Source organism: Mustelus asterias, chromosome 14 (genome assembly GCF_964213995.1).
Source record: "Mustelus asterias chromosome 14, sMusAst1.hap1.1, whole genome shotgun sequence".
NCBI lineage: Eukaryota > Metazoa > Chordata > Chondrichthyes > Carcharhiniformes > Triakidae > Mustelus > Mustelus asterias.
The window spans coordinates 94101031-94122713 of record NC_135814.1 but is presented as its reverse complement, the minus strand read 5'-3'; the positions used below and the strand labels follow the sequence as shown (position 1 = coordinate 94122713).

Here is a 21683-nt window from a genome sequence, read left to right as displayed (position 1 = left end):
TCTTAGCAGCCACATATCACCTTGTGAAGGAGATCCCCATCACAGTGGTGGCCTGGCTGCAAAGCTTTCATTCACTTAAAATTTGAAAAGATTGGAGAGAGGGCCCCTCCATTTTGGGATGCCCTCTCTCATTTTCCTGCTGGAAGGTCTTTTATTGGTTCTTCAGCTTTCAGAGCCACGTACTGTCATTAATTGGACAGTGAGACTGACATCTAACAACAAATTGGTCAAATGGGGAAAATCAAAAATGAGTGGCTTTCCCATACAGTGTGGGTATCTGACCTCCATTTCAGTCTGACAGTAGGGTTTAGAAGGAAACTCCTGCCCATGGAAAATTGTGAGCAATGTCGGTGAGAGTCCTCACTGGCAGTGCAGTGTCAGGAAATAATCCCTTTGCTATTATACTCAAAAGTCATGATGCTCCTGGAATATCTTCTGAGGGTACACCATTTTTTCATAAAAAGACTATTGTCTCAGTAGGAATATGTTAATGGACAGTGAGATATTCTTTGAGAGAGTGCCATTCTTTAATAAATAAATCATCAACTGGAGGTTATAATGAATTATGCATGAGACCCAACAAAATGAACGAATTTACAGTGGAAAGTCTGAGATTAAACAGAGCGACCAAGGCTTTAAAAACATTTACATAAAGAAAGCTATCTAATTTCACATTTCATTAAAACTGATTGTGTGGTCTTCTTAAAAAAAACTGAAGTACACTAATTAAAATAAAAAAAGAGAGGAAGAAAGAAAGCACGTAGGATGCTTCCCTATTGCAGCTGCATCATTTGTCACCTTGCTTGGTTTGGGGTAAATGTAACTAAACTCTATCTATCCAGGTAAGTACATTCTATCTAGAAAAGCCCATGAGAGGGAAAGGAATTTAAGGATTTGCAGATCGGTTGAGATGAATTCTAGTGGGAGGAGGTTCATGTGGAACATAAACACTAGCATTGACCAGTTGAGTTGAGTAGTCTGATTTTTATGCTGTAATTCTATGCAAAAAAAAAATCAGGCAGTTTATGGCTTGCCATTGACAGTGACCCATTACAACAGGAAGATCTAATGAGGAAAGTGTTTTATTTACCGTTCTAGCATCCCAAAGAGAGAGGGTCTTGTCCGCTGCACTGGTGAGCAGCGTGTTGGAGAAGGGAAGAAACTCAACGCTGTTCACAGAATCGACATGACCTCGCAGTGTCTGCCTACATCTCTGACTGTAAAAAAAAACAAGAAACAGTGGTTAAAAATGTATCAGTTGTTTTGCAGAACAAAGCAATCAAGGCATTTCCACCGCTAAGTGCCAAGTGTTGAAATAGGAGAAGTTCAATCATGAGCTATCCTGGCTGAAATGAAATCGAGCTTTGCAGTCACTAGGTCACCGGTTCCATCTCCCTTATATTAAACAGCTGAGACTAATTACCAGCTCTATATTATTTTTCACACACTCGAGATCTAGTAGCAGCTTCTTCTATTTGACAAAGTAATGTGATGATGACTAGAGATACCACATTGTCTCATTTCAGTTTCAAAGGAACAACTTGTCACATCTTGGGAAAAATAAATGTCATGTCCAGACTAGACTTGCACAAAGATGATTTTCACTCAGATCCAACGGAAGACATGACGATTCTTTTGACAAAAAGTATGGTTCAAAATGATGACTTTGACAATCCAGATGTGAACTTGTTAATCTGAATTTGGCTGACAAATGAAAGGCACAAGACACAAGCAGACTGCCATTGGTTGTATGTTAGGTGTGTGCCACCCAGTCAAGCAAAACCGATACATCAGGTATCTGTAAGATTAATTAGCTACCATAGCAAGCAGCCATAGCCTACCTCTTTCAAGCAGGGTGAAAATAGACAGAACTGATGGGCTCTGGCAGACTGATGAACCATATGATTTGTTGTTTATCATCAATATGAAAGTAAGCATTATAGTACCCATGTTGTGCTTGAAGACAATGTAGTTAAACTGATGGGTCCCTTGAACATTTAATTTATATCTACTGCACAAATTGACATCTTAAGGTAGTGTCTTCTGACAAGCAAATGTATTGTGTTTTTCTTCTCAAGCCACAACTATTATGTAGAATGCATTATTTATCTTTTCAGAACGAAACGGATAGCTCTTGAGTTCAAGCTTCTGTACGGAATTTAGTAAGGAACAACTGCTGCTCATGTCTAATCTGCACAATGAAAGCACATCACATCTCAGTACATTTCTTTCAGATTCTTCTTCCACTAGGAATACAACAAACCCACACAGATAAAGAATGAAATAATAAGAACAGGTTAGATTAGTTCTCACTTGCTTCTCTTTGTTGACAAATTAAATCCCAGTAATGATATTGTTCAGGGATTCATTAATCACGTAAACAATTTTCCTTTGCCCTTTTTTCTCCTTTTTCCCATAGCAGTACCGAAGGATGAGCCATTAAATTTGAGAGCCTGTTTGATCTCTCAGGTGGATATGAAATATTCCATGGTGTCATTTTGGAGAAGCTCCAAAATGTCATAGATGGGTTGGAGGAGTTGGCAGGAAAGGGTAGTTGAAATGAGAAATCTTGGCGCGCAAGTGCACAGGTCCCTTAAAGTAGCAGTACAGGTATATAACGTTGTAAAGAAGGCGTATGGAATGCTTTCCTTCATTGGCAGAAGTAGAGAGTACAAAAGTGAAGATTTAATGATGGAACTGTATAAGACACTGGTGAAGCCACAACTGGAATATTGTGTGCAGTTCTGGTCACCACATTACAGGAAGGACGTAATTGCTCAGGAGAGAGTGCAGAGAAGATTTTCTAGAATGTTGCCAGAGCTGGAGCTACGTGGAGAGGTTGGAGTTATCTTCCTTGGAACAGAGAAGGCTGAGGGGTGACATGCTTGAGGTATACAAAATTGTGAGGGATAGAGATAGAGTAGACAGAGGAACCTGTTTCCCCGGCAGAGAGTTCAAACAGTAAGAAGTCTAACAACACCAGGTTAAAGTTCAACAGGTTTATTTGGTAGCAAATGCCACTTGCTTTCGGAGCACTGCCCCTTCGTCAGGTGGAGTGGGAGATGTGCTCACAAACAGGGCATACAGAGACACAAACTCAATTTACAGAATAATGATTGGAATGCTAATCAAGCTAATCAATGCTAATACAGCTAATCAAGTCTTAAAGGTACAGACAATGTGAGTGGAGAGAGCATTAAGCACAGGTTAAAGAGATGTGTATTGTCTCCAGACAGGACAGCTATTGAGATTTTGCAAGTCCAGGCAAGTTGTGGGGGTTACAGATAGTGTGACATGAACACAAGATCCCGGTTGAGGCCGTCCTCATGTGTGCGGAACTTGGCTATCAGTTTCTGCTCAGCGACCCTGTGGTGTTGTGTCTCGTGAAGGCCGCCTTGGAGAACGCTTACCCGAAGACCAGAGGCTGAATGCCCGTGACCGCTGAAGTGCTCCCCAACAGGAAGAGAACAGTCTTGCCTGGTGATTGTCGAGCGGTGTTCATTCATCATGTCATAGCATCTGCATGGTTTCCCCAATGTACCATGCCTCCGGACATCCTTTCCTGCAGCGTATCAGGTAGACAACGTTGGCCAAGTTGCAAGTGTTTGTACTGTGTACCTGGTGGATAGTGTTCTCACGTGAGATGATGGCATCCGTGTCGATGATCCAGCACGTCTTGCAGAGGTTGCTGTGGCAGGGTTGTGTGGTGTCATGGTCACTGTTCTTCTGAAGGCTGGGTAGTTTGCTGCGGACAATGGTCTGTTTGAGGTTGTGTGGCTGTTTGAAGGCAAGAAGTGGGGGTGTGGGGATGGCCTTGGCAAGATGTTTGTCTTCATCGATGACATGTTGAAGGCTCCAGAGGAGATGTCGTAGCTTCTCCGCTCCGGGTAAGTACTGGACGATGAAGGGTACTCTGTCCACTGTGTCCCGTGTTTGTCTTCTGAGGAGGTCGGTGCGGTTTTTCGCTGTGGCGCGTCGGAACTGTCGATTGATGAGTCGAGCGTCATATCCTGTTCTTATGAGGGCATCTTTCAGCGTCTGGAGGTGTATGTTGCGATCCCCTCATCCGAGCAGATCCTGTGTATACGGAGGGCTTGTCCGTAGGGGATGGCTTCTTTAATGTGTTCAGGGTGGAAGCTGGAGAAGTGGAGCATCGTGAGGTTATCCGTGGGCTTGCGGTACAGTGAGGTGCTGAGGTGACCGTCCTTAATGGAGATGCATGTGTCCAAGAATGCAACCGATTCCGGAGAGTAGTCCATGGTGAGTCTGATGGTGGGATGGAACTTGTTGATGTCATCATATAGTTGTTTCAGTGATTGTTCACCATGAGTCCAACGGAAGAAAATGTCATCAATGTATCTAGTGTATAGCATCGGTTGAAGGTCCTGTGCGGTGAAGATGTCTTGTTCGAACCTGTGCATGAAGATGTTGGCATATTGAGGTGCGAATTTGGTCCCCATGGCTGTTCTGTGTGTCTGGATGAAGAACTGGTTGTTGAAGGTGAAGACATTGTGGTCCAGATTGAAGAGTTCAAAAACCAGAGGTCATAGATTCAAGCTAAGTGGCAGATGGATTAGAGAGGACATGAGGAGAAACTTTTTATGCAGAGGGTAATGGATATCTGGAATTTGCTGGCTGAGTGATGGAGGCAAGAGACCCTAAACTCATTTAATAAGTACCTGGATCTGCTCCTAAAGTGCTGTAAGCTGCAGGACTATGGGCCATGTGCAGGAAAATGGAATTAGGCTGACATTGATAAGATGGGCCGAATGACCCCCTTCTGTGTTGTTTAATCTCTATTGTTCGATGGTTCTAATAGCAGGGATATTCTTCCTGGTGTCTTGGCCAATATTTATTCATCAACTTACAACATTACAATAGACATTCTGATCATTATCACATTTCTGTATTTGGGGCCTTTCTGTGTGAAAATTGGTTGCCACATCTACATTGCAATAGTAATTATATCTCAAATGTGCTATTGAGTGCGTTACAATGTTCAGAGATTACGAAAGACGCTATGTAAATGCAAGTCTTTCCAGTGGAAACCACTGGACAACCATCGAGAGCAGTGATCCTGTACTCTCCTCTCCTCCCGCCCACGAATCATTCCTAAACTGTTCCTAAAGTCAGTTATTGCATGGTCGAGGTTAGGCACCTCCTCACAGTTCATACGTTCATAAGATATAGGAGCAGAATTAAGCCATTCGGCCCATCGAGTCCGCTCCGCCATTCGATCATGGTCGACATGCTCCTCATCCTCATTTTTCTGCCTCTCGCCATAACCCTTCAACCCATTACCAATTAAAAATCTGTCTAACTCCTCCTTAAATTTACTCTGTCCCAGCATGCACCGCATTTTGGGGTAACGAAGTAGTTTCTCCTCAACTCTGTTTTAAATTTGCTATCCCTTAAATCCAAGCACTTAGCCGAGGATATATAATTCAGCATATTTACTCAGTGAGTCCCTTGGAAGAATTGCATTTCATCTCACCTTGTGGTTCTTATAAAACACTAAAACTCCTCTAATTAAAAATCCATGATCAACATTTCAGTTAATGAGCAGAATCCTTACCGCAATTCTGCTTGCAGTAACAAAAATTCAACAGCTGCAATAATCATCTTTTTATGCTTCTCAAATGACAGCCGGGAGTTTTGTCCTCGAGGTAGGTAGGGGGAGTTGGGAAAATTCCAGGTTTCGGGAGGAATTGCCTACCAAGGTGCTGGGGGCTTCATTACTGTGGGCTGGGTGAGAGCTAGAGTCAGGCCAGGCCTACCCAGGAGGAAGTGCGGAGGCAACAACAGAGCTGCCGGGTGCTGAGGCGGATTGTTTAAAAGACCCACCTCAGCGCTGTGGGACATTGTTCCAGTGTAAAAAAATACTAAAGCCCTGTAACCCTCACTCCTCACAATCCCTTCACCCTCCAAGCACACCCCATGCCCCGTCTATATCAGTTCATGTCCCCTCATGCAATTCTTCCCATGCCTTTACACTCTCCAGCTACTTCCCTTGACCCTTCATGCCCCCATGCCAAGTTCCACACCCCCATCTACCCCATGTTCCCTCATGCCTCCATGTCAAGCTCTGCCCCTTCAGCCACCCTCATGTCCTTTCATGCTCCCTATTCTAACGTCTGCCCTTCCATCCATCCCCTCAGGGTTTTGCTCTTCCAGCCATCCCATGTCCCTTCATGCCCCCTATTCTTAGCTTTGCCCTTCCATTCAACCCCTCAAGACCTCTCATGCCTCCTATGCCAAGCTCTGGTGCCTCAATGTCCATCATCCCACTTTCTCCAGCCAGTGAACATTGTAGTGTATAGCAGTATTTGTCAAGAAAAAAACATTGAAAAAATGTGATCCATTGATAAATTTCTCCAATGAAAAGAAGCCTGGACAGCAAGTGTCAATCACCAAGGCCCTTTTTAAGTTTCAAAAACCACAAACACCTGAAACCACTTAAGTTCTGTCAACAACATTGTGAAGTTGACCACAGAGATCAGAGAGACTGAGCTGTCCATCAAGCAACGTTTCTTCTGGGAAGCAGCCCTGTTTATACTTTAATGGCAGCCTGCATCCTAAGTCAACCATATATAATAAGGCTTTGTTCAGACAACAACTTTTCCCAGTTCAAATATGCTGCTCTACAGCTGGACACTAAAAAGAAATATGCCTGATGTACAGAGCCAAAGGCCGGAATTTTCCAGCTGTTCATGTCGGCGGAATCTTCAGGTCACCGAGGGTGCACCCCCGCCGCAGGTTTCTTGGCGGCGTGGGGTGCAGTCAAGTCCTACTGACAGCAGTATACCGCTGGTGAATGGCACACCGCCTCCTGCCACGAGAAACACACTGCATTGAGGCCAGAAAATTCCCCACGAAGTTTTAACCTCATGGTTCCTTTGATTATTTTTGTCAGGTTTCCATCCACAGGTAGCCTGATTGACAGGTGAGAGACCGATCAGGCAGTCAGCCTGCTTCCTAAGGCCAAAGCTCTGAGAGCAGGTAGATGTATTGGAGAATGAGAGAGATTGGGGAGAGATTTCTGATTGCTGGGAGAGGAATCCCCAGGGTTGCAGGGAAAGTTCTGATCATGGGGTGTTTAGATTGTGTGCAGTTCTGGTCACCCTATAATAGAAAGGATATTATTAAACTAGAAAGAGTGCAGAAAAGATTTACTAGGATACTACAGGGACTTGATGGTTTGGTTTATAAGGAGAGGCTGGATAGACTGGGACATTTTTCCCTGGAGTGTAGGAGACTTAAGGATGATCTTATAGAAGTCTATAAAATGAGGGGCATAGATCAGCTAGATAGTCAACATCTTTTCCCAAAGGTTGGGGAGTCTAAAACTAGACAGCATAGGTTTAAGGTTAGGGGGGAGAAATACAAAAGGGTCCAGAGGGGCAATTTTTTCGCACAGAGGGTGGTGAGTGTCTGGAACAAGCTGCCAGAGGTAGTAGTAGAGGCGGGTACAATTTTGTCTTTTAAAAAGCATTTAGACAGTTACATGCATAAGATGGCTATAGAGGGATATGGGCCAAATGCGGGCAATTGGGACTGGATTAGCGGCTAAAGAAAAAAGGGATGGCATGGACAAGTTGGGCCGAAGGGCCTGTTTCCATGCTGTAAACCTCTATGACTCCATTGTGAAATTTCAATCATGTTGGGATGTGGGTTCAATGGTGGTCGAGGTGGAAGCAGACAGGTCATGTATGGGGATGGGGAGGTAGTGTTTACTGGGTAGCTTGTTGGTTACGGAGGAAAACGTCTCCCTTGCCTGGTCCATAAGCATTCCCGTAAAGACATTTATCTTATGGAATCAACTTTTCCAATCTATTTGCTGATTCCAGCTTTCCCGAGGGCCCAGAAAACCTCGGACACCAGGAAATCCTAGAAGAATTAGAGGGGAGATGAGAAAAATCTTTTTCACCCAGAGGATTATAGGGATCTGGAATTTACTTCCTGAAAGGATAATAAGAACATAAGAACATAAGAAATAGGAGCAGGAGTAGGCCATCTAGCCCCTCGAGCCTGCCCCGCCATTCAATAAGATCATGGCTGATCTGAAGTGGATCAGTTCCACTGATAGTAGAGACAGAAACTCTTAACTCATTTAAAAGGTGTCTCGGCAAATTGTTGTAGTCTGCAAGGCTATGGACCAAATGCTGGAAAGAGCGGTTAGGCTGGGTGGTTTGTTTTTCGGCTGTTACAGACATGATGGACTCAGCGGCCTCTTTCTGTGCTGTAAACTTTCTATGATCCTCTGATTCTAATCTGGCTAAAATGAACCAAAAATAGAATGACCATTAAAATGAAGGCAGGCAGCTTCATTGTAATGGTTAAATAACTGATTCACTTCCAGTAAGTGAAAAAGCCACCTTCCCTTCGTCCAGCCTCCATTAAAACTGAAGCGGGCATGCTTGATCAATGGCCGTTTTCTCTTTCTTTGCATTTTAACCTCTGACACAATACAAACCCATGAGCTCTTGGGAGTTAAAATTCAGATCAGTTGATAAGGAGGATGTGCACAGTTGATAAGGAGGATGTGCAGGATATTCTGGAGGGTCTGAAAATAGATAAATCCCCTGGTCCGGATGGGATTTATCCAAGGATTCTCTGGGAGGCAAGAGAAGTGATTGCAGAGCCTCTGGCTCTGATCTTCAGGTCGTCGTTGGCCTCTGGTATAGTACCAGAAGATTGGAGGTTAGCGAATGTTGTCCCATTGTTTAAGAAGGGGAACAGAGACTTCCCCGGGAATTATAGACCGGTGAGTCTCACTTCTGTTGTCGGCAAGATGTTGGAAAAAATTATAAGGGATAGGATTTATAGTTATTTGGAGAGTAATGAATTGATAGGAGATAGTCAGCATGGTTTTGTGGCAGGTAGGTCGTGCCTTACTAACCTTATTGAGTTTTTTGAGAAAGTGACCAAGGAGGTGGATGGGGGCAAGGCAGTGGACGTGGTATATATGGATTTTAGTAAGGCGTTTGATAAGGTTCACCATGGTAGGCTTCTGCAGAAAATGCAGATGTATGGGATTGGGGGTGATCTAGGAAATTGGATCAGGAATTGGCTAGCGGATAGGAAACAGAGGGTGGTGGTTGATAGTAAATATTCATCATGGAGTGCGGTTACAAGTGGTGTACCTCAGGGATCTGTTTTGGGGCCACTGCTGTTTGTAATATTTATTAATGATCTGGATGAGGGTATAGTTGGGTGGATTAGCAAATTTGCTGATGACACCAAAGTCGGTGGTGTGGTAGACAGTGAGGAAGGGTGTCGTAGTTTGCAGGAAGACTTAGACAGGTTGCAAAGTTGGGCCGAGAGGTGGCGGATGGAGTTTAATGCGGAGAAGTGTGAGGTAATTCACTTTGGTAGGAATAACAGATGTGTTGAGTATAGGGCTAACGGGAGGACTTTGAATAGTGTGGAGGAGCAGAGGGATCTAGGTGTATGTGTGCATAGATCCCTGAAAGTTGGGAATCAAGTAGATAAGGTTGTTAAGAAGGCATATGGTGTCTTGGCGTTTATTGGTAGGGGGATTGAATTTAGGAGTCGTAGCGTTATGTTGCAACTGTACACAACTCTGGTGCGGCCACACTTGGAGTACTGTGTGCAGTTCTGGTCCCCACATTACAGGAAGGATGTGGAGGCTTTGGAGAGGGTGCAGAGGAGGTTTACCAGGATGTTGCCTGGTATGGAGGGGAGATCCTATGAGGAGAGGCTGAGGGATTTGGGATTGTTTTCGCTGGAAAGGCGGCGGCTAAGAGGGGATCTTATTGAAACATATAAGATGATTAGAGGTTTAGATAGGGTGGATAGTGATAGCCTTTTTCCTCTGATGGAGAAATCCAGCACGAGGGGGCATGGCTTTAAATTGAGGGGGGGTAGTTATAGAACCGATGTCAGGGGTAGGTTCTTTACCCAGAGGGTGGTGAGGGATTGGAATGCCCTGCCAGCATCAGTAGTAAATGCGCCTAGTTTGGGGGCGTTTAAGAGATCCGTAGATAGGTTCATGGACGAAAAGAAATTGGTTTAGGTTGGAGGGTCACAGTTTTTTTTTAACTGGTCGGTGCAACATCGTGGGCCGAAGGGCCTGTTCTGCGCTGTAATGTTCTATCTATGTTCTATAACTTTAATGTAGATCTTGCTTATCTATGATCCACCACAAATTACAACTTATCCAAATTGTGTCCCATACTCGATTCCACCCATCACCCCAGTTATCGCTGATCAAACTGGCGCTCAACCTCAATCTATAAAATGTATTAAAAAATCTTTGCCCCACCTTTGTAACTCCTTTGGCTTCATATTATTTCTTGATTACTTTGCTCTTCTGGTCTTTCACCTATTTCTTCTCCCATTGCCCATCATTTGTGGGAGAGCCATTGAGCTGCCTCAGTCCTGTCCACTGGAATTCTCTCTCACTTTGCCTCTTGAAAACCTCTTCAGAATCTATAAATCACCATAACACCGCAAATCACTCTCACTGTCTCCCAGACTCAAAGAAGCAGACACTCCAGGAAATGTGGAAAACGTGCAGACCTGCAGGTGAGAATGAAACAATGCAGTCCCAAGGCCCCCCTCCCCAGCTTACTGTTTGCAAATGTCCAATCTCTGGAAAACAAGCTAGACAAACTTAGAGCCAGACTCACTTTCTAAAGAGAACTGAGGGACTGCTGTGTACTCTGGCTCACTTCTGCTTCACCGGACAGTGTGCTACAACCAGAGGGCTTCTCAATCCATCGAATGGACCGCACAGCGGCCTCAGGCAAGACTAGGGGAGGTGGGGTCTGCTTCCTAATCAACACCTCATGATGCCTAGACGTAGCAACACTGGCAACTTTGTGCTCCCCAGACCTAGAATACCTGACACTAAAATGCCACCCCTACTACATTCCGCTAGAGTTCATCTCCGTTATCCTGATGGCAGTTTACATTCTACCCCATGTGGACGTGAAGATTGCGCTGGACAAAATATACACCACTACGAAAAGCCTTGAGACAAAACATCCCGAGGCCTTGTTCATCGTGGCCAAGCTCAAGAGTATACTACCAAGTGGCCAAGCTCAAGAGTATACTACCAAGTTACCACCAACATGTCTCCTGGTCCACCAGAGGCCCAAACATCCTAGACTGCTACTACACAAATATCAAACATGCCTACCGCTTGCCCGCCCACACTTTGGCAAATCAGACCACAAGGCTATGCTCTTGCTCCCGGCTTACAAGCAAAAACTGAAGTGAGAGAATCCATCAAAGAAAGTCGTGCAATGTTGGTCTGAGAAATTGGATGATCACCGACGGGGCTGCGTAGAGTCAGTGGACCGGTCAATCTTTAAAAACTCTGCAACCAGCCTGAACGAGTACGCCACTACAGTAACTGACTTCATCAGTTAGTGTGTAGAAGACTGTGTGCCAAAGAAGCAAATTTGTGTGTTCCCCCACCGGAAACCATGGATGAACAGGGATATCCATTGCTTGCTGAAGTCCAGGTCGGAGACATTCAAGTTAGGCGACCCTGACCTATACAAGAAAGCCAGATACGATCTAAGGAGATCCATCAAAAGATGCCAAAAGACAGTACCGGGCCAAGCTAGAGTCCCAGGCTAGCCACACCGATCCCCGTCGACTATAGCAAGGTCTGCAAGACATAACAAGCTACAAGATGAAGGCATGTAAAATCGCTGGCTCCAACACACCCCTCCCTGATGAGCTCAATGCATTCTACGCCCGTTTTGAGCAAGAGGTCAGCAAGAGCATGCCCTCCACCCTGGAAGAACCTGTATCTGGGGTCACCATTGCAGATGTCAGAGCAGCTTTCTCGAAAGCCAACCCACGGAAAGCGACTGGCCCGGATGGGGTACCCGGATGTGCACTCAGATCCTGTGCAGATCAGCTGGCGGGAGTATTCGCTGACATCTTCAACCTCTCTTTACAACAATCTGGGGTCCTTATGTGCTTCACGAAGATGACCATCAGCCCGGTACCTAAGAAAAACCAAGCAGCGTGCCTTAATGACTATTGGCCGCTGGCTCTGATATTCATCATTATGAAGTGCTTCGAAAGGCTAGTCATGGCGCTAATCAATTTCAACCTCCCGGACTACCTGGATCCACTACAGTTTGCCTATCACTGCAACAGGTCCACGGCAGATGCCATCTCCCTGGCCCTGCACTCAACTCTGGAACACCTAAATAACAAGGACACCTATGTCAAACTCCTATTTATTGACTACAGCTCAGCCTTCAACACCATTATTCCCACGAAACTCATCTCCAAACTCCATGGCCTGGGCCTTGGCACCTCGCTCTGCGACTGGATCCTGAACTTCCTACAGCACAGACTATAATCAGTTAGGAAAGGCAACAACACCTCCTCCACGATCATCCTCAACACCGGTGCCCCACAAGGCTGTGTTCTCAGTCTGCTACTATACTTCTTATACACCTATGACTGTGTGGCCAAATTCCCCTCCAATTCGATCTTCAAGTTTGCTGACGACACCACCGTAGTGGGTCGGATCTCAAACAATGACGAGACACAGCACAGGAATGAAATAGAGAATCTGGTGAACTGGTGCGGCAACAATAATCTTCCCTCGATGTCAGCAAAATGAAAGAGATTGTCATCGACGTCGGGAAGCGTAAAGGAGAACATGCCCCTGTCTACATCAACGGGGACGAAGTAGAAAGGGTCAAAAGCTTCAGGTTTTTAGGTGTCCAGATCACCAACAACCTGTCCTAGTCCCTCCATGCTGACACTATTGTTAAGAAAGCCCATCAACGCCTCTACTTTCTCAGAAGACTAAGGAAATTTGGCATGTCAGCTACGACTCTCACCAACCTTTACAGATGCACCATAGAAAGCATTCTTTCTGGTTGTATCACAGCTTGGTATGGCTCCTGCTCTGCCCAAGACCGCAAGGAACTACAAAAGGTCGTGAATGTAGCCCAATCCATCATACAAACCAGCCTTCCATCCATTGACTTTGTCTACACTTCCTGCCGCCTCGGCAAAGCAGCCAGCATAATTAAGGACCCCACGCACCCTGGACATTCTCTCTTCCACCTTCTTCCGTCGGGAAAAAGATACAAAAGTCTGAGGTCACCTGCCAACCGACTCAAGAACAGCTTCTTCCCTGCTGCTGTCAGACTTTTGAATTGACTTACCTTGAATTAAGTTGATCTTTCTCTACACCCTAGCTTTGACTGTAACACTACATTCTGCACTCTCTTGTTTCCTTCTCTATGAACGGTATGCTTTGTCTGTATAGCGCAAGAAACAATACTTTTCACTGTATGTTAATACATGTGATAATAATAAATCAAATCAAACAAATTGACCAAGATTCTGGCCACCTTTCTAATCTCCCTCTTCCAATCTGACAGTCTATTTATCTTCCAACTTGCTATGAAGCACCATTTTTAAAATTCATTTGTGGGGTATGAATGTCAGTGGCAAAGCCATAATTTATTACCCATCCCTAATTACCCTTAAGAAATGGCAGTGAGCTGTCTTCTTGAATTGCTACAGTATGCGCACAATGTTGTTTGGTCAAAATGCCGGCACTTCTTCCCTAATATCAGAGAAGGAATGGTGATATGTTTCCAAATCAGGATGGTGTGAGACTTGGAGGGGAATTTGCAGTTGGTGGTGTTCCATACCCTTATTCTTCAAGGTGGTAGAGATTCACGGGTTTGGAAGGGCTGTCAAAAGAGGCTTGGTGGGTTACTGCAGTGCATCTTGTAGATGGTACGCATTGTTGCCACTGTGCGCTGGTGGTGGAGGGAGTGAATGTTTAAGATAGTAGATGGGATGCCCATAAAATGGGCTGCTTTGTCCTGGAAGTTGTTGAGTTCTTGAGTGTTGTTGAAGCTGCACTCACCCAGGCAAGTGAAAGGTATTCCATCACACTTCTGACTTCTGCCTTGTAGATGGTGGACAGGTTTTGCAGAGTCAAGGGGTGAGATACTTATAGTGGAATTCCTAGCCTCTGACCCGCTCCTGTGACCATTGTATTTATCTAGTTGGTCCAGTTAAGTTTCTGGTCTATGTGACTGATTGTAGGATGTTGATAATAGAGAATTCAGCATGGTATTCCTATTGAATGTCATGGGGATGGTTAGGTTCTTTCTTGTGTGGCACATATTTGCCATTTTTCAACTTAAGCCTGAATTTTGTCCAGGTCTTGCTGCTTATGGAAACGGGCTGCTTCAGTATCTGATGAGTCCTGAAGGCGCTAAACACAATGTAATCATCAGCAAACATCCTTATTTAATGAGGGAAAGCCTTTGATAAAGCAGCTGAAGATGATTGGGCTGAGGACTCTATCCTGAGGAACTCCTGCATCAGGATTCCCCCCAATGTCCTAGAACTGAGAAGATTGGCTTCTAACAACAATAACCATTTTTCTTCCTACTAGGTGTGACTCCACCCAGTGGAAAGGCCTCCCACTGATTCCCACTGGCTTCAATTTTGTTCAGTCTTGATGCCATACTCAGTCAAAAGCTGCCTTAATGTCAAGGGCAGGAAGTGAACCCAATTGGGTCAATTGGGCCACTCAGTTGGCTGAGTTCCCCCACTGGTAATATGCGATGGTGCCAACAAGATGTTAGGCTCCCCTCCTGACATCTTTCTCTTCCATATTATCAGCCCTCCTGCCTCCCATCACCATACAGCTGGGAAAATTCAGCACCTCGTCTCTGAAGTGGGACTTGAATCCACAATCTTCAGAGATGGGAGTGCTATCCACTAACCCAGCTTCTTTATGAATAACTGAATCATATTTCAAAAATTGCATGTTTTGAAGTGACAACTTTACACAATTTTAGTAATGGAGGCTAAACTACAATTACAAATTTCTCTCCAGAACAAAATCCAACCTTTCATACAATCTTATGATTAAAATGGGTTTAAAAAGTAATGTTGGCAAGTACATTATTCTCATACTAAATCATGAGCTGCTCCCCCATTCTGATGAGGCATATTTTAAATTACTATGCATCATCCAATCTCAAAATGATTATTTTAAACCAAACTTGTAATTGAAAGAATTGGTTAAGAACTCAGTGAGGTGCATGAAAAACATTTGTGCAATCTCAAAATCATCTCATCAGAAGTGCATAAAAAAGCTGATGTGTACAATGTAATCATCTTTTATTCAATATGTGCCACATTCATTTTAAACTCAAGAGATGACACTTCATTAAGTGAGCATTACAAAACAGTTATTGCAAGGTAAAGGTTGCCCAAATGGAATACTGAAATGGAGAGTACTTGGCTAAACACAAACATTTCAGTTTGTTCTTGTCATTACAAAATAACTGTCGGTGCACCACATAATGCTTGAAAGAATTGACACATTTTTCCTGCTTAAATACAAGCAAAATATCTGTGGTGGCTGGAAATCTGAAATAAAACCAGAAAGTTCTGGAAAACTCAACAGGTCTGGCAACATATGTAGAGAGAGTTAATGCTTCGAGTCTGTATGACTCTTCTTCCGAACCGTGGAGAGGTAGAAATATGATGGGTTTTATGTTATTGCTGCGGAGGGCCAGGTAGAACAAAAGGAAGATCACGGATAGGTTAAAGGGCAGGAGAGATTAAATTCCAAAGGTGTCACAGAACAAAAGGCAAAGGGAGAGGTAATGTTTATAGTCAACAAAGCATGGGTCTAGAGTAAGTGTAAATGGCAGAGTAAAGATCAGCTCTCTGAAGTCAACAAAAAAAAATCAAAATGAAGGGCAGAGTTCATGGTCTGAACTCAATGTTGAGTCCAGAAGATTGTAAGGTGCCTGATTGGAAGATGAGATGCTGTCCCTCAAGTTTTTGCTGGGCTTCACTGGAAAATCACAGCAAGCTGATTACAGATATGTCAGTATGACAGCAAAGTCATGAATCAAGCAGCCAGAAATTCAGGGCCATGCTTGTGTCCTGAGTGAAGGTATTCCACAAAGTAGTCCCACAATCTACATTTGGTCTTCCGAATGTAGAGAATATTCCAATGTGAGCAGTGAATATAGTATACTAAATTGAAACAAGTACAGAAATCACTGCTTCACCTAGAAATAGTGTTTGAGGCCTTGGATAGTGAGAAGTCACCGAGGTGAAGGTACAGCTGTGATGCCTCTTGAGATTGCATGGGTAGGTGCCGTGAGAATGTGACAAACTGTTGGGGTGATAGAGATTGGACTAGGCTCCCGCAGAGAAAACAGTCCCTTCACATTAACTCTGCTTAAATCTAGATGCTAACATATACGGCTCTGATTTCCTGGGTTTCTCATTCCAGCCTGGTAACTATGTGCACCCTCTGATTCTGTTCTCTTCTCACTGGGGTCTCTCTTGAGCAGGTGACTCAGGCACTTGCAGGTAAGAATTGGAGCCCTTCCTTAAATATGTAGAATGATTTTGTTGTTTGTATTGGGATCCAACTGCAATATTCGTTTGAGGCTTGAGTGAGGGAGTCGTGACAGCTTCTCCTCCAGTCCAGATCTGCTGGGAGGCAGGCTGTGCACCAAAGAAGTCCCAGATTCAAATGTAATTTTAAGTTACGGGTCGCACAAGGAAGCTTTTTGACTTCCCTGCCTCCTTCCTTCCCAATACCCCAAATTTCAGACCAAGAGTCCCCTCATTGATTGCCTGGGTCGCCAGCTTGGTCCTCTTGTCATTGAGTTCACAGCAACCAGTTAGTGGATCTGACTGGGTTTAGGTGAGCAGCAGAAACAACAATGGCAATGAGGACCAGCCATCAAGATTGGCCAACCCGCCCTGCAGCACACTCGGGGTACATCGCCTGTGTTAGAATCCGGTGCAACATTCCTTACCCCAACACACCCCATGCCTACCCCTTAAGATCATTTCTGAGGTGTCACATAAGTGTATAGTGTCTACCAAATGAAAGTTTAAATGATGCTCGTCACTATACAGGAATGAATTACTGTACAGAGTTAGTTATGCACCAATATCATTATTCCGTCTGGGTTTTAGCAGTTTGGTTTTTATCTAATGGTTGATTACAACGTATCATGCATCAAATAAGGCTTAATATACCTCATTATTCTCCCTTTGCTCATATGCAAATCAATAATTCTGAGGTTTATATTTGTATTGCACGTCTTTTGATTTTCTCTTCCACTGACCACAATCGAGCCACCACTTCACTCCTGCTGATTTCGCAAGAATCATAGAATCATAGAAATCATAGAAACCCTACAGTGCAGAAGGAGGCCATTCGGCCCATCGAGTCTGCACTGACCACAATCCCACCCAGGCCCTACCCCCACATACTTTACCCGCTAATCCCTCTAACCTACGCATCTCAGAACTCTGAGGGGCAATTTTTAACCTGGCCAATCAACCTAACCCGCACATCTTTGGACTGTGGGAGGAAACCGGAGCACCCGGAGGAAACCCACGCAGACACGAGGAGAATGTGCAAACTCCACACAGACAGCGACCCGAGCCGGGAATCGAACCCGGGACCCTGGAGCTGTGAAGCAGCAGCCTGATTCCAATTTCTACTCTATAATGAATTATTTATATCACCAATTCTAGCTCCCTCTCAATGACCCTGATATTTGCAGTCGGTGGTGAAAGGATGGTACTCATCCTTCACTATGCTGACAGCTGCCCATAGACATTATGCAGACTTTCGAATGGGAACTTGCGGTCTGCTCCTCTACAGTGCATCTCCAATATGTGTGAGCAGCAGTGTGATTCTTCATCCCATTTGGGAATCGGGGAGTAGGGAGGCACTGGGAGTTGGGGTGTGGAGCAGGGGTTGTGGTGGCGAAACTGGATTAGACCATAAGACCATAAGACATAGGAGCAGAATTAGGCCATTTGGCCCATCAAGTCTGTTCTGTCATTCAATCATGGCTGTTATTTTTCTCATCCCCATTCTCCTGTCTTTTTCCCATAACCTCTGATCCCCTTATCAATCAAGAACCTATCTATCTCTGTCTTAAAGACACTCAATGACCTGGCCTCCACAGCCTCCTGCGGCAAAGAATCCCACAGATTCATCATGATCGGGCTGAAGAAATTCCTCCTCATCTCTGATTTAAAGGAACGTCTCTTTAGCCTGAGGATTGAGTGTGGAAAGCACAGAAGTAAGTGCAGAGGGTCTGTTAGTGGTTGCTTAACTCAAATCACCTCCATTTTATTTCCTGTACAATTTGGTGTCAGCAGGCCTGATGTGGACCTGCATAATACAGTCACAGCTCCAGTTAATTAAAAGGACACTCCAAACATCTCAGTTGAAGAGTTTGAAAAGTAAAGTGAAGAAAGTTACATAATGAATTCCACATGGGGTGTCTCATGGGGTGCCTTTCTTTATGTGCTGCTGGGGCCGTGAAGAATGGAGAGAGACAATGTTGCTTAGCAATTGGAGAAAGAAGCCTGAAGCTGAGACCAATAAGATATGATTAAAGGGAGTAGAGGAGATCAGCAGCAAGCCGCTCTCCTGGATTAAATTCAGAAAGTGCTTTAATAAGCAGGTCAGGAAAGGTGAATACAGAACCACACTCACATACATCCCACTGTGCACATCACCCCACCTCCTCATTCTGACTTCTCGAGCTTGCCATCCCTAAAGAGAAGAACTTTAATACAAAGGCATAATATTATGGATGTTGGAAATGTTAATAATATATCAGAAGAATTTTACTGATGGCTAAACCATTAAAATGAAAGCTGAAAAAACAGGAATATTAACAAACATTAGAGGCAGCTGGTAACTAAGGATAAATCCTGGGTTGCTACGAAATTGGTGGAATGGAGTGGTACAGTTTTAAGATACGATCCCATCAAACTACAACACACATAATCATAGAATAATAGAAACCCTACAGTGCAGAAAGAGGCCTTTCAGCCTGTTGAGTCTGCACCGACTTTTCAACAGAGCACCTTACCCAAGCCCACCCCATACCGGTAACCCCAAGCATTTAACCCACTAATCCCCTAATCTTCACATCTTGGGACACTAAGGGGGAATTTAGCACGGCCAATCTACCTAACCTGCACATTTTTGGACTGTGGGAGGAAACCGGAGCACCCGGAGGAAACCCAGACAGACACGGGGAAAAAGCACAAATACTGACAGTCACCCGAGGCCGGAATTGAACCTGGGTCCCTGGTGCTGTGAAGGCAGCGGTGCTAGCCACTGTGTCACCGTGTCACCCATAATGAGGTAACCCTCCTGAACCTTAACCATGGGGATATAGGAATGCTTGGAGGAACCAATCATTGTGATTCTCACACGCACTTCTCAAAGAAAGTGTGGACACAAAGGAGATAAGAAAGAATACAATGTATAGTTTGAGCACAGCAATTTGTAAGAACAGATGGGTCCCAGTTTAAGAAAACTAGAAAGTTTCAACAAACTTTGAGTGATTGTCGATATAGCCAACTGGATATTTAAAAACTGCAGGACAGGTCTAGTGGTATTTCTTATTTAATCTATTAATTTAATTCATTAAATAAAGATAATTTCTCTGAGACAAAGAGAGAAAGTGTATCAATGTCCATCTGTTAAGGCAGATTCAAATGCATGAAGGCTACCCTAATACCTAATGTAGAAGGTGCGAAAGTTCTAAATAATTCCAATGCAGCATTCCTCACATTCTCTTTCCTTGCACCCATCCTTCTCTTTCTATGCACTTCCCCACATCCCCATCCATGCACCATTCTCATTCATTCATTCTTATACAATGTCATTCTTCTCCGTCACACTCACCACTTGAATTCTGCCCATTGGATGGGCATATACTATTATATCCACTCATACTTCTCTTCTTTCCCATTTTTCAGAAGAGAGTATGTACAACACCATCGAGAGGGAGAAAACCAAAAATGCCTCCACACACATTACAACTGGAAATCAAAGTTGTTGCAGCATCACTGGATATTGCATATGTGGCGATAGGGATCTCCCAGCTACCTGGTGACAAAATTAAATATATGCCACACATATGCCATAGAAACATTAGAAATCAGGAGCAGGAGTAGGCTATTCGGCCCTTTGAGCCTGTTCCATCATTCATTGCGATCACGGCTGATCATCCAACTCAGTAACCTGTTCTTGCTTTCTCATGGCCACCATAATTTTAAAGTGAGTGAGATATGATCATCTTTATAATGATAATTCCAACATATTTTTAACTTGCCAAGACTAATTTGTGTGTTTTATTTCCAAAAGGGTCTTTTATGTGTGCAGCAGAAGTAAATGGGAGGTTACTGATGACAATACCTTAGAGAAGCTGAGTCCTATTGATGGTGCACTATTACAGGACTCATGGAGTCCATGCCACCATCTCAGATACTCACATTTAAGTGGGACCAAGAAAACGAATAGTTGGCTTTTCACCTGGTGATTCGCACTTCACAAGTAAGTGAGAGTATATATTGGAGAGTCAATATTAGAGGGCAAAGCCCTCTCCAAGCCCTGTTCAATTGGACATAGTTGCTGTACCCCAAGGGATATTGATGATGAGGAAAATAAGTGAGCAGCAAAAGACAAATGTGCTGACAGGCCTTAATTTTAGAGAAAATGGAGGGGTCAAACTTAAGTACCTGGAGCTGATGTCACAGATCATTGAGATATCTTCATCCATTGGTAGAATAGCTGGCACCATAGGCTATTGTACCATTGTACCCTCCGATCAAATAAGTTCATTGATGCCTTGAACATCGAAGTGCACACTCCAGAAGACAACATTCCTGCCAAATTAACTAGGCTGAAAAATACCTAGATGTTACAATGCAAGACCAGTCAGCACCATAGGGTTTTTTAGCTCAGTGGGAGCAGTGAAGAATAGCTGGGCCATAGACAGATGTTGGGGAAAGGAATATAAATCTACTATAATACGTTTACAAACATAGATTTTAACAACTTATATTCATCTAATGGACCTGTAGGGGTGTCTCTATCACTCATGCTGGCCAGGCATGGAGAGGGGTCAGACTTCATCATGCTTACAACTCGAGGTTCCTTTCTTTTTCTCTGGTTCTTCTCTTCTGATACTGTTAGTCAAAACTCCAATATTTATTCTTTTGAGACTGGCTAAAACACATGCAGTTCTGCACGTAGATATTAAACATAGGCATATCATTCAAATTGGTTTATTGCAGGCTGCCTGACCTTAGGGCAATGTCCTAAGCCTGTTTAACATTTAAAATCAGTCTTCTGGTTTCATTCGTATCTACATCCTGTCCATTTAATTGATTCAAATGACTTTATTACCCATTGTAAAAGCAAAGATATTTGTCACAAGTAAACAGAGCAGCCCACAGGCTCAGCTGGAGTTAAAACCCTCCGTCTTGAGTTAGCCATATTTCCCATCAGGCCATAGTTGTGCCCTTTCTTTGCTTGGCCATTTTGAATTAGACAATAGCCCTCTGGCCACAGGAGTCATGGAAGTGGAGTGCTTCGATTTATCAACATCAGCCCAACTCTTCTGTTCCTACAGGTACCGATGGATTTTCCATAACTTGAGAGCCTCCTTTTGACGGAGGCATTCACAGAAATCAAATTCATTATCACCTCTAATGTGCATGCTAAGTCTTTGGCTGACTGGGAAAAGGAGTATTTGAGGACCTGCATCTCAAACCTGAGACTAAAAAAGTCCTGGTTTACCAGACAACAGTGATCCCAACACTCCTGTAAGCTTCAGAAACGTAGACAC

General features: G+C 44.0%; 1 protein-coding gene across 1 annotated transcript in view; it reads right to left on the bottom strand.

Annotated features, from left to right (window-relative positions):
- Positions 1-21683, bottom strand: part of spag16 (sperm associated antigen 16) — a 926172-nt gene that overhangs the window by 287465 nt on the left and 617024 nt on the right. The window contains exon 13 of the mRNA XM_078227730.1: positions 1091-1217. Coding sequence (XP_078083856.1) covers positions 1091-1217 — 127 coding nt within the window. The remainder of the gene's footprint in view (positions 1-1090; positions 1218-21683) is intronic.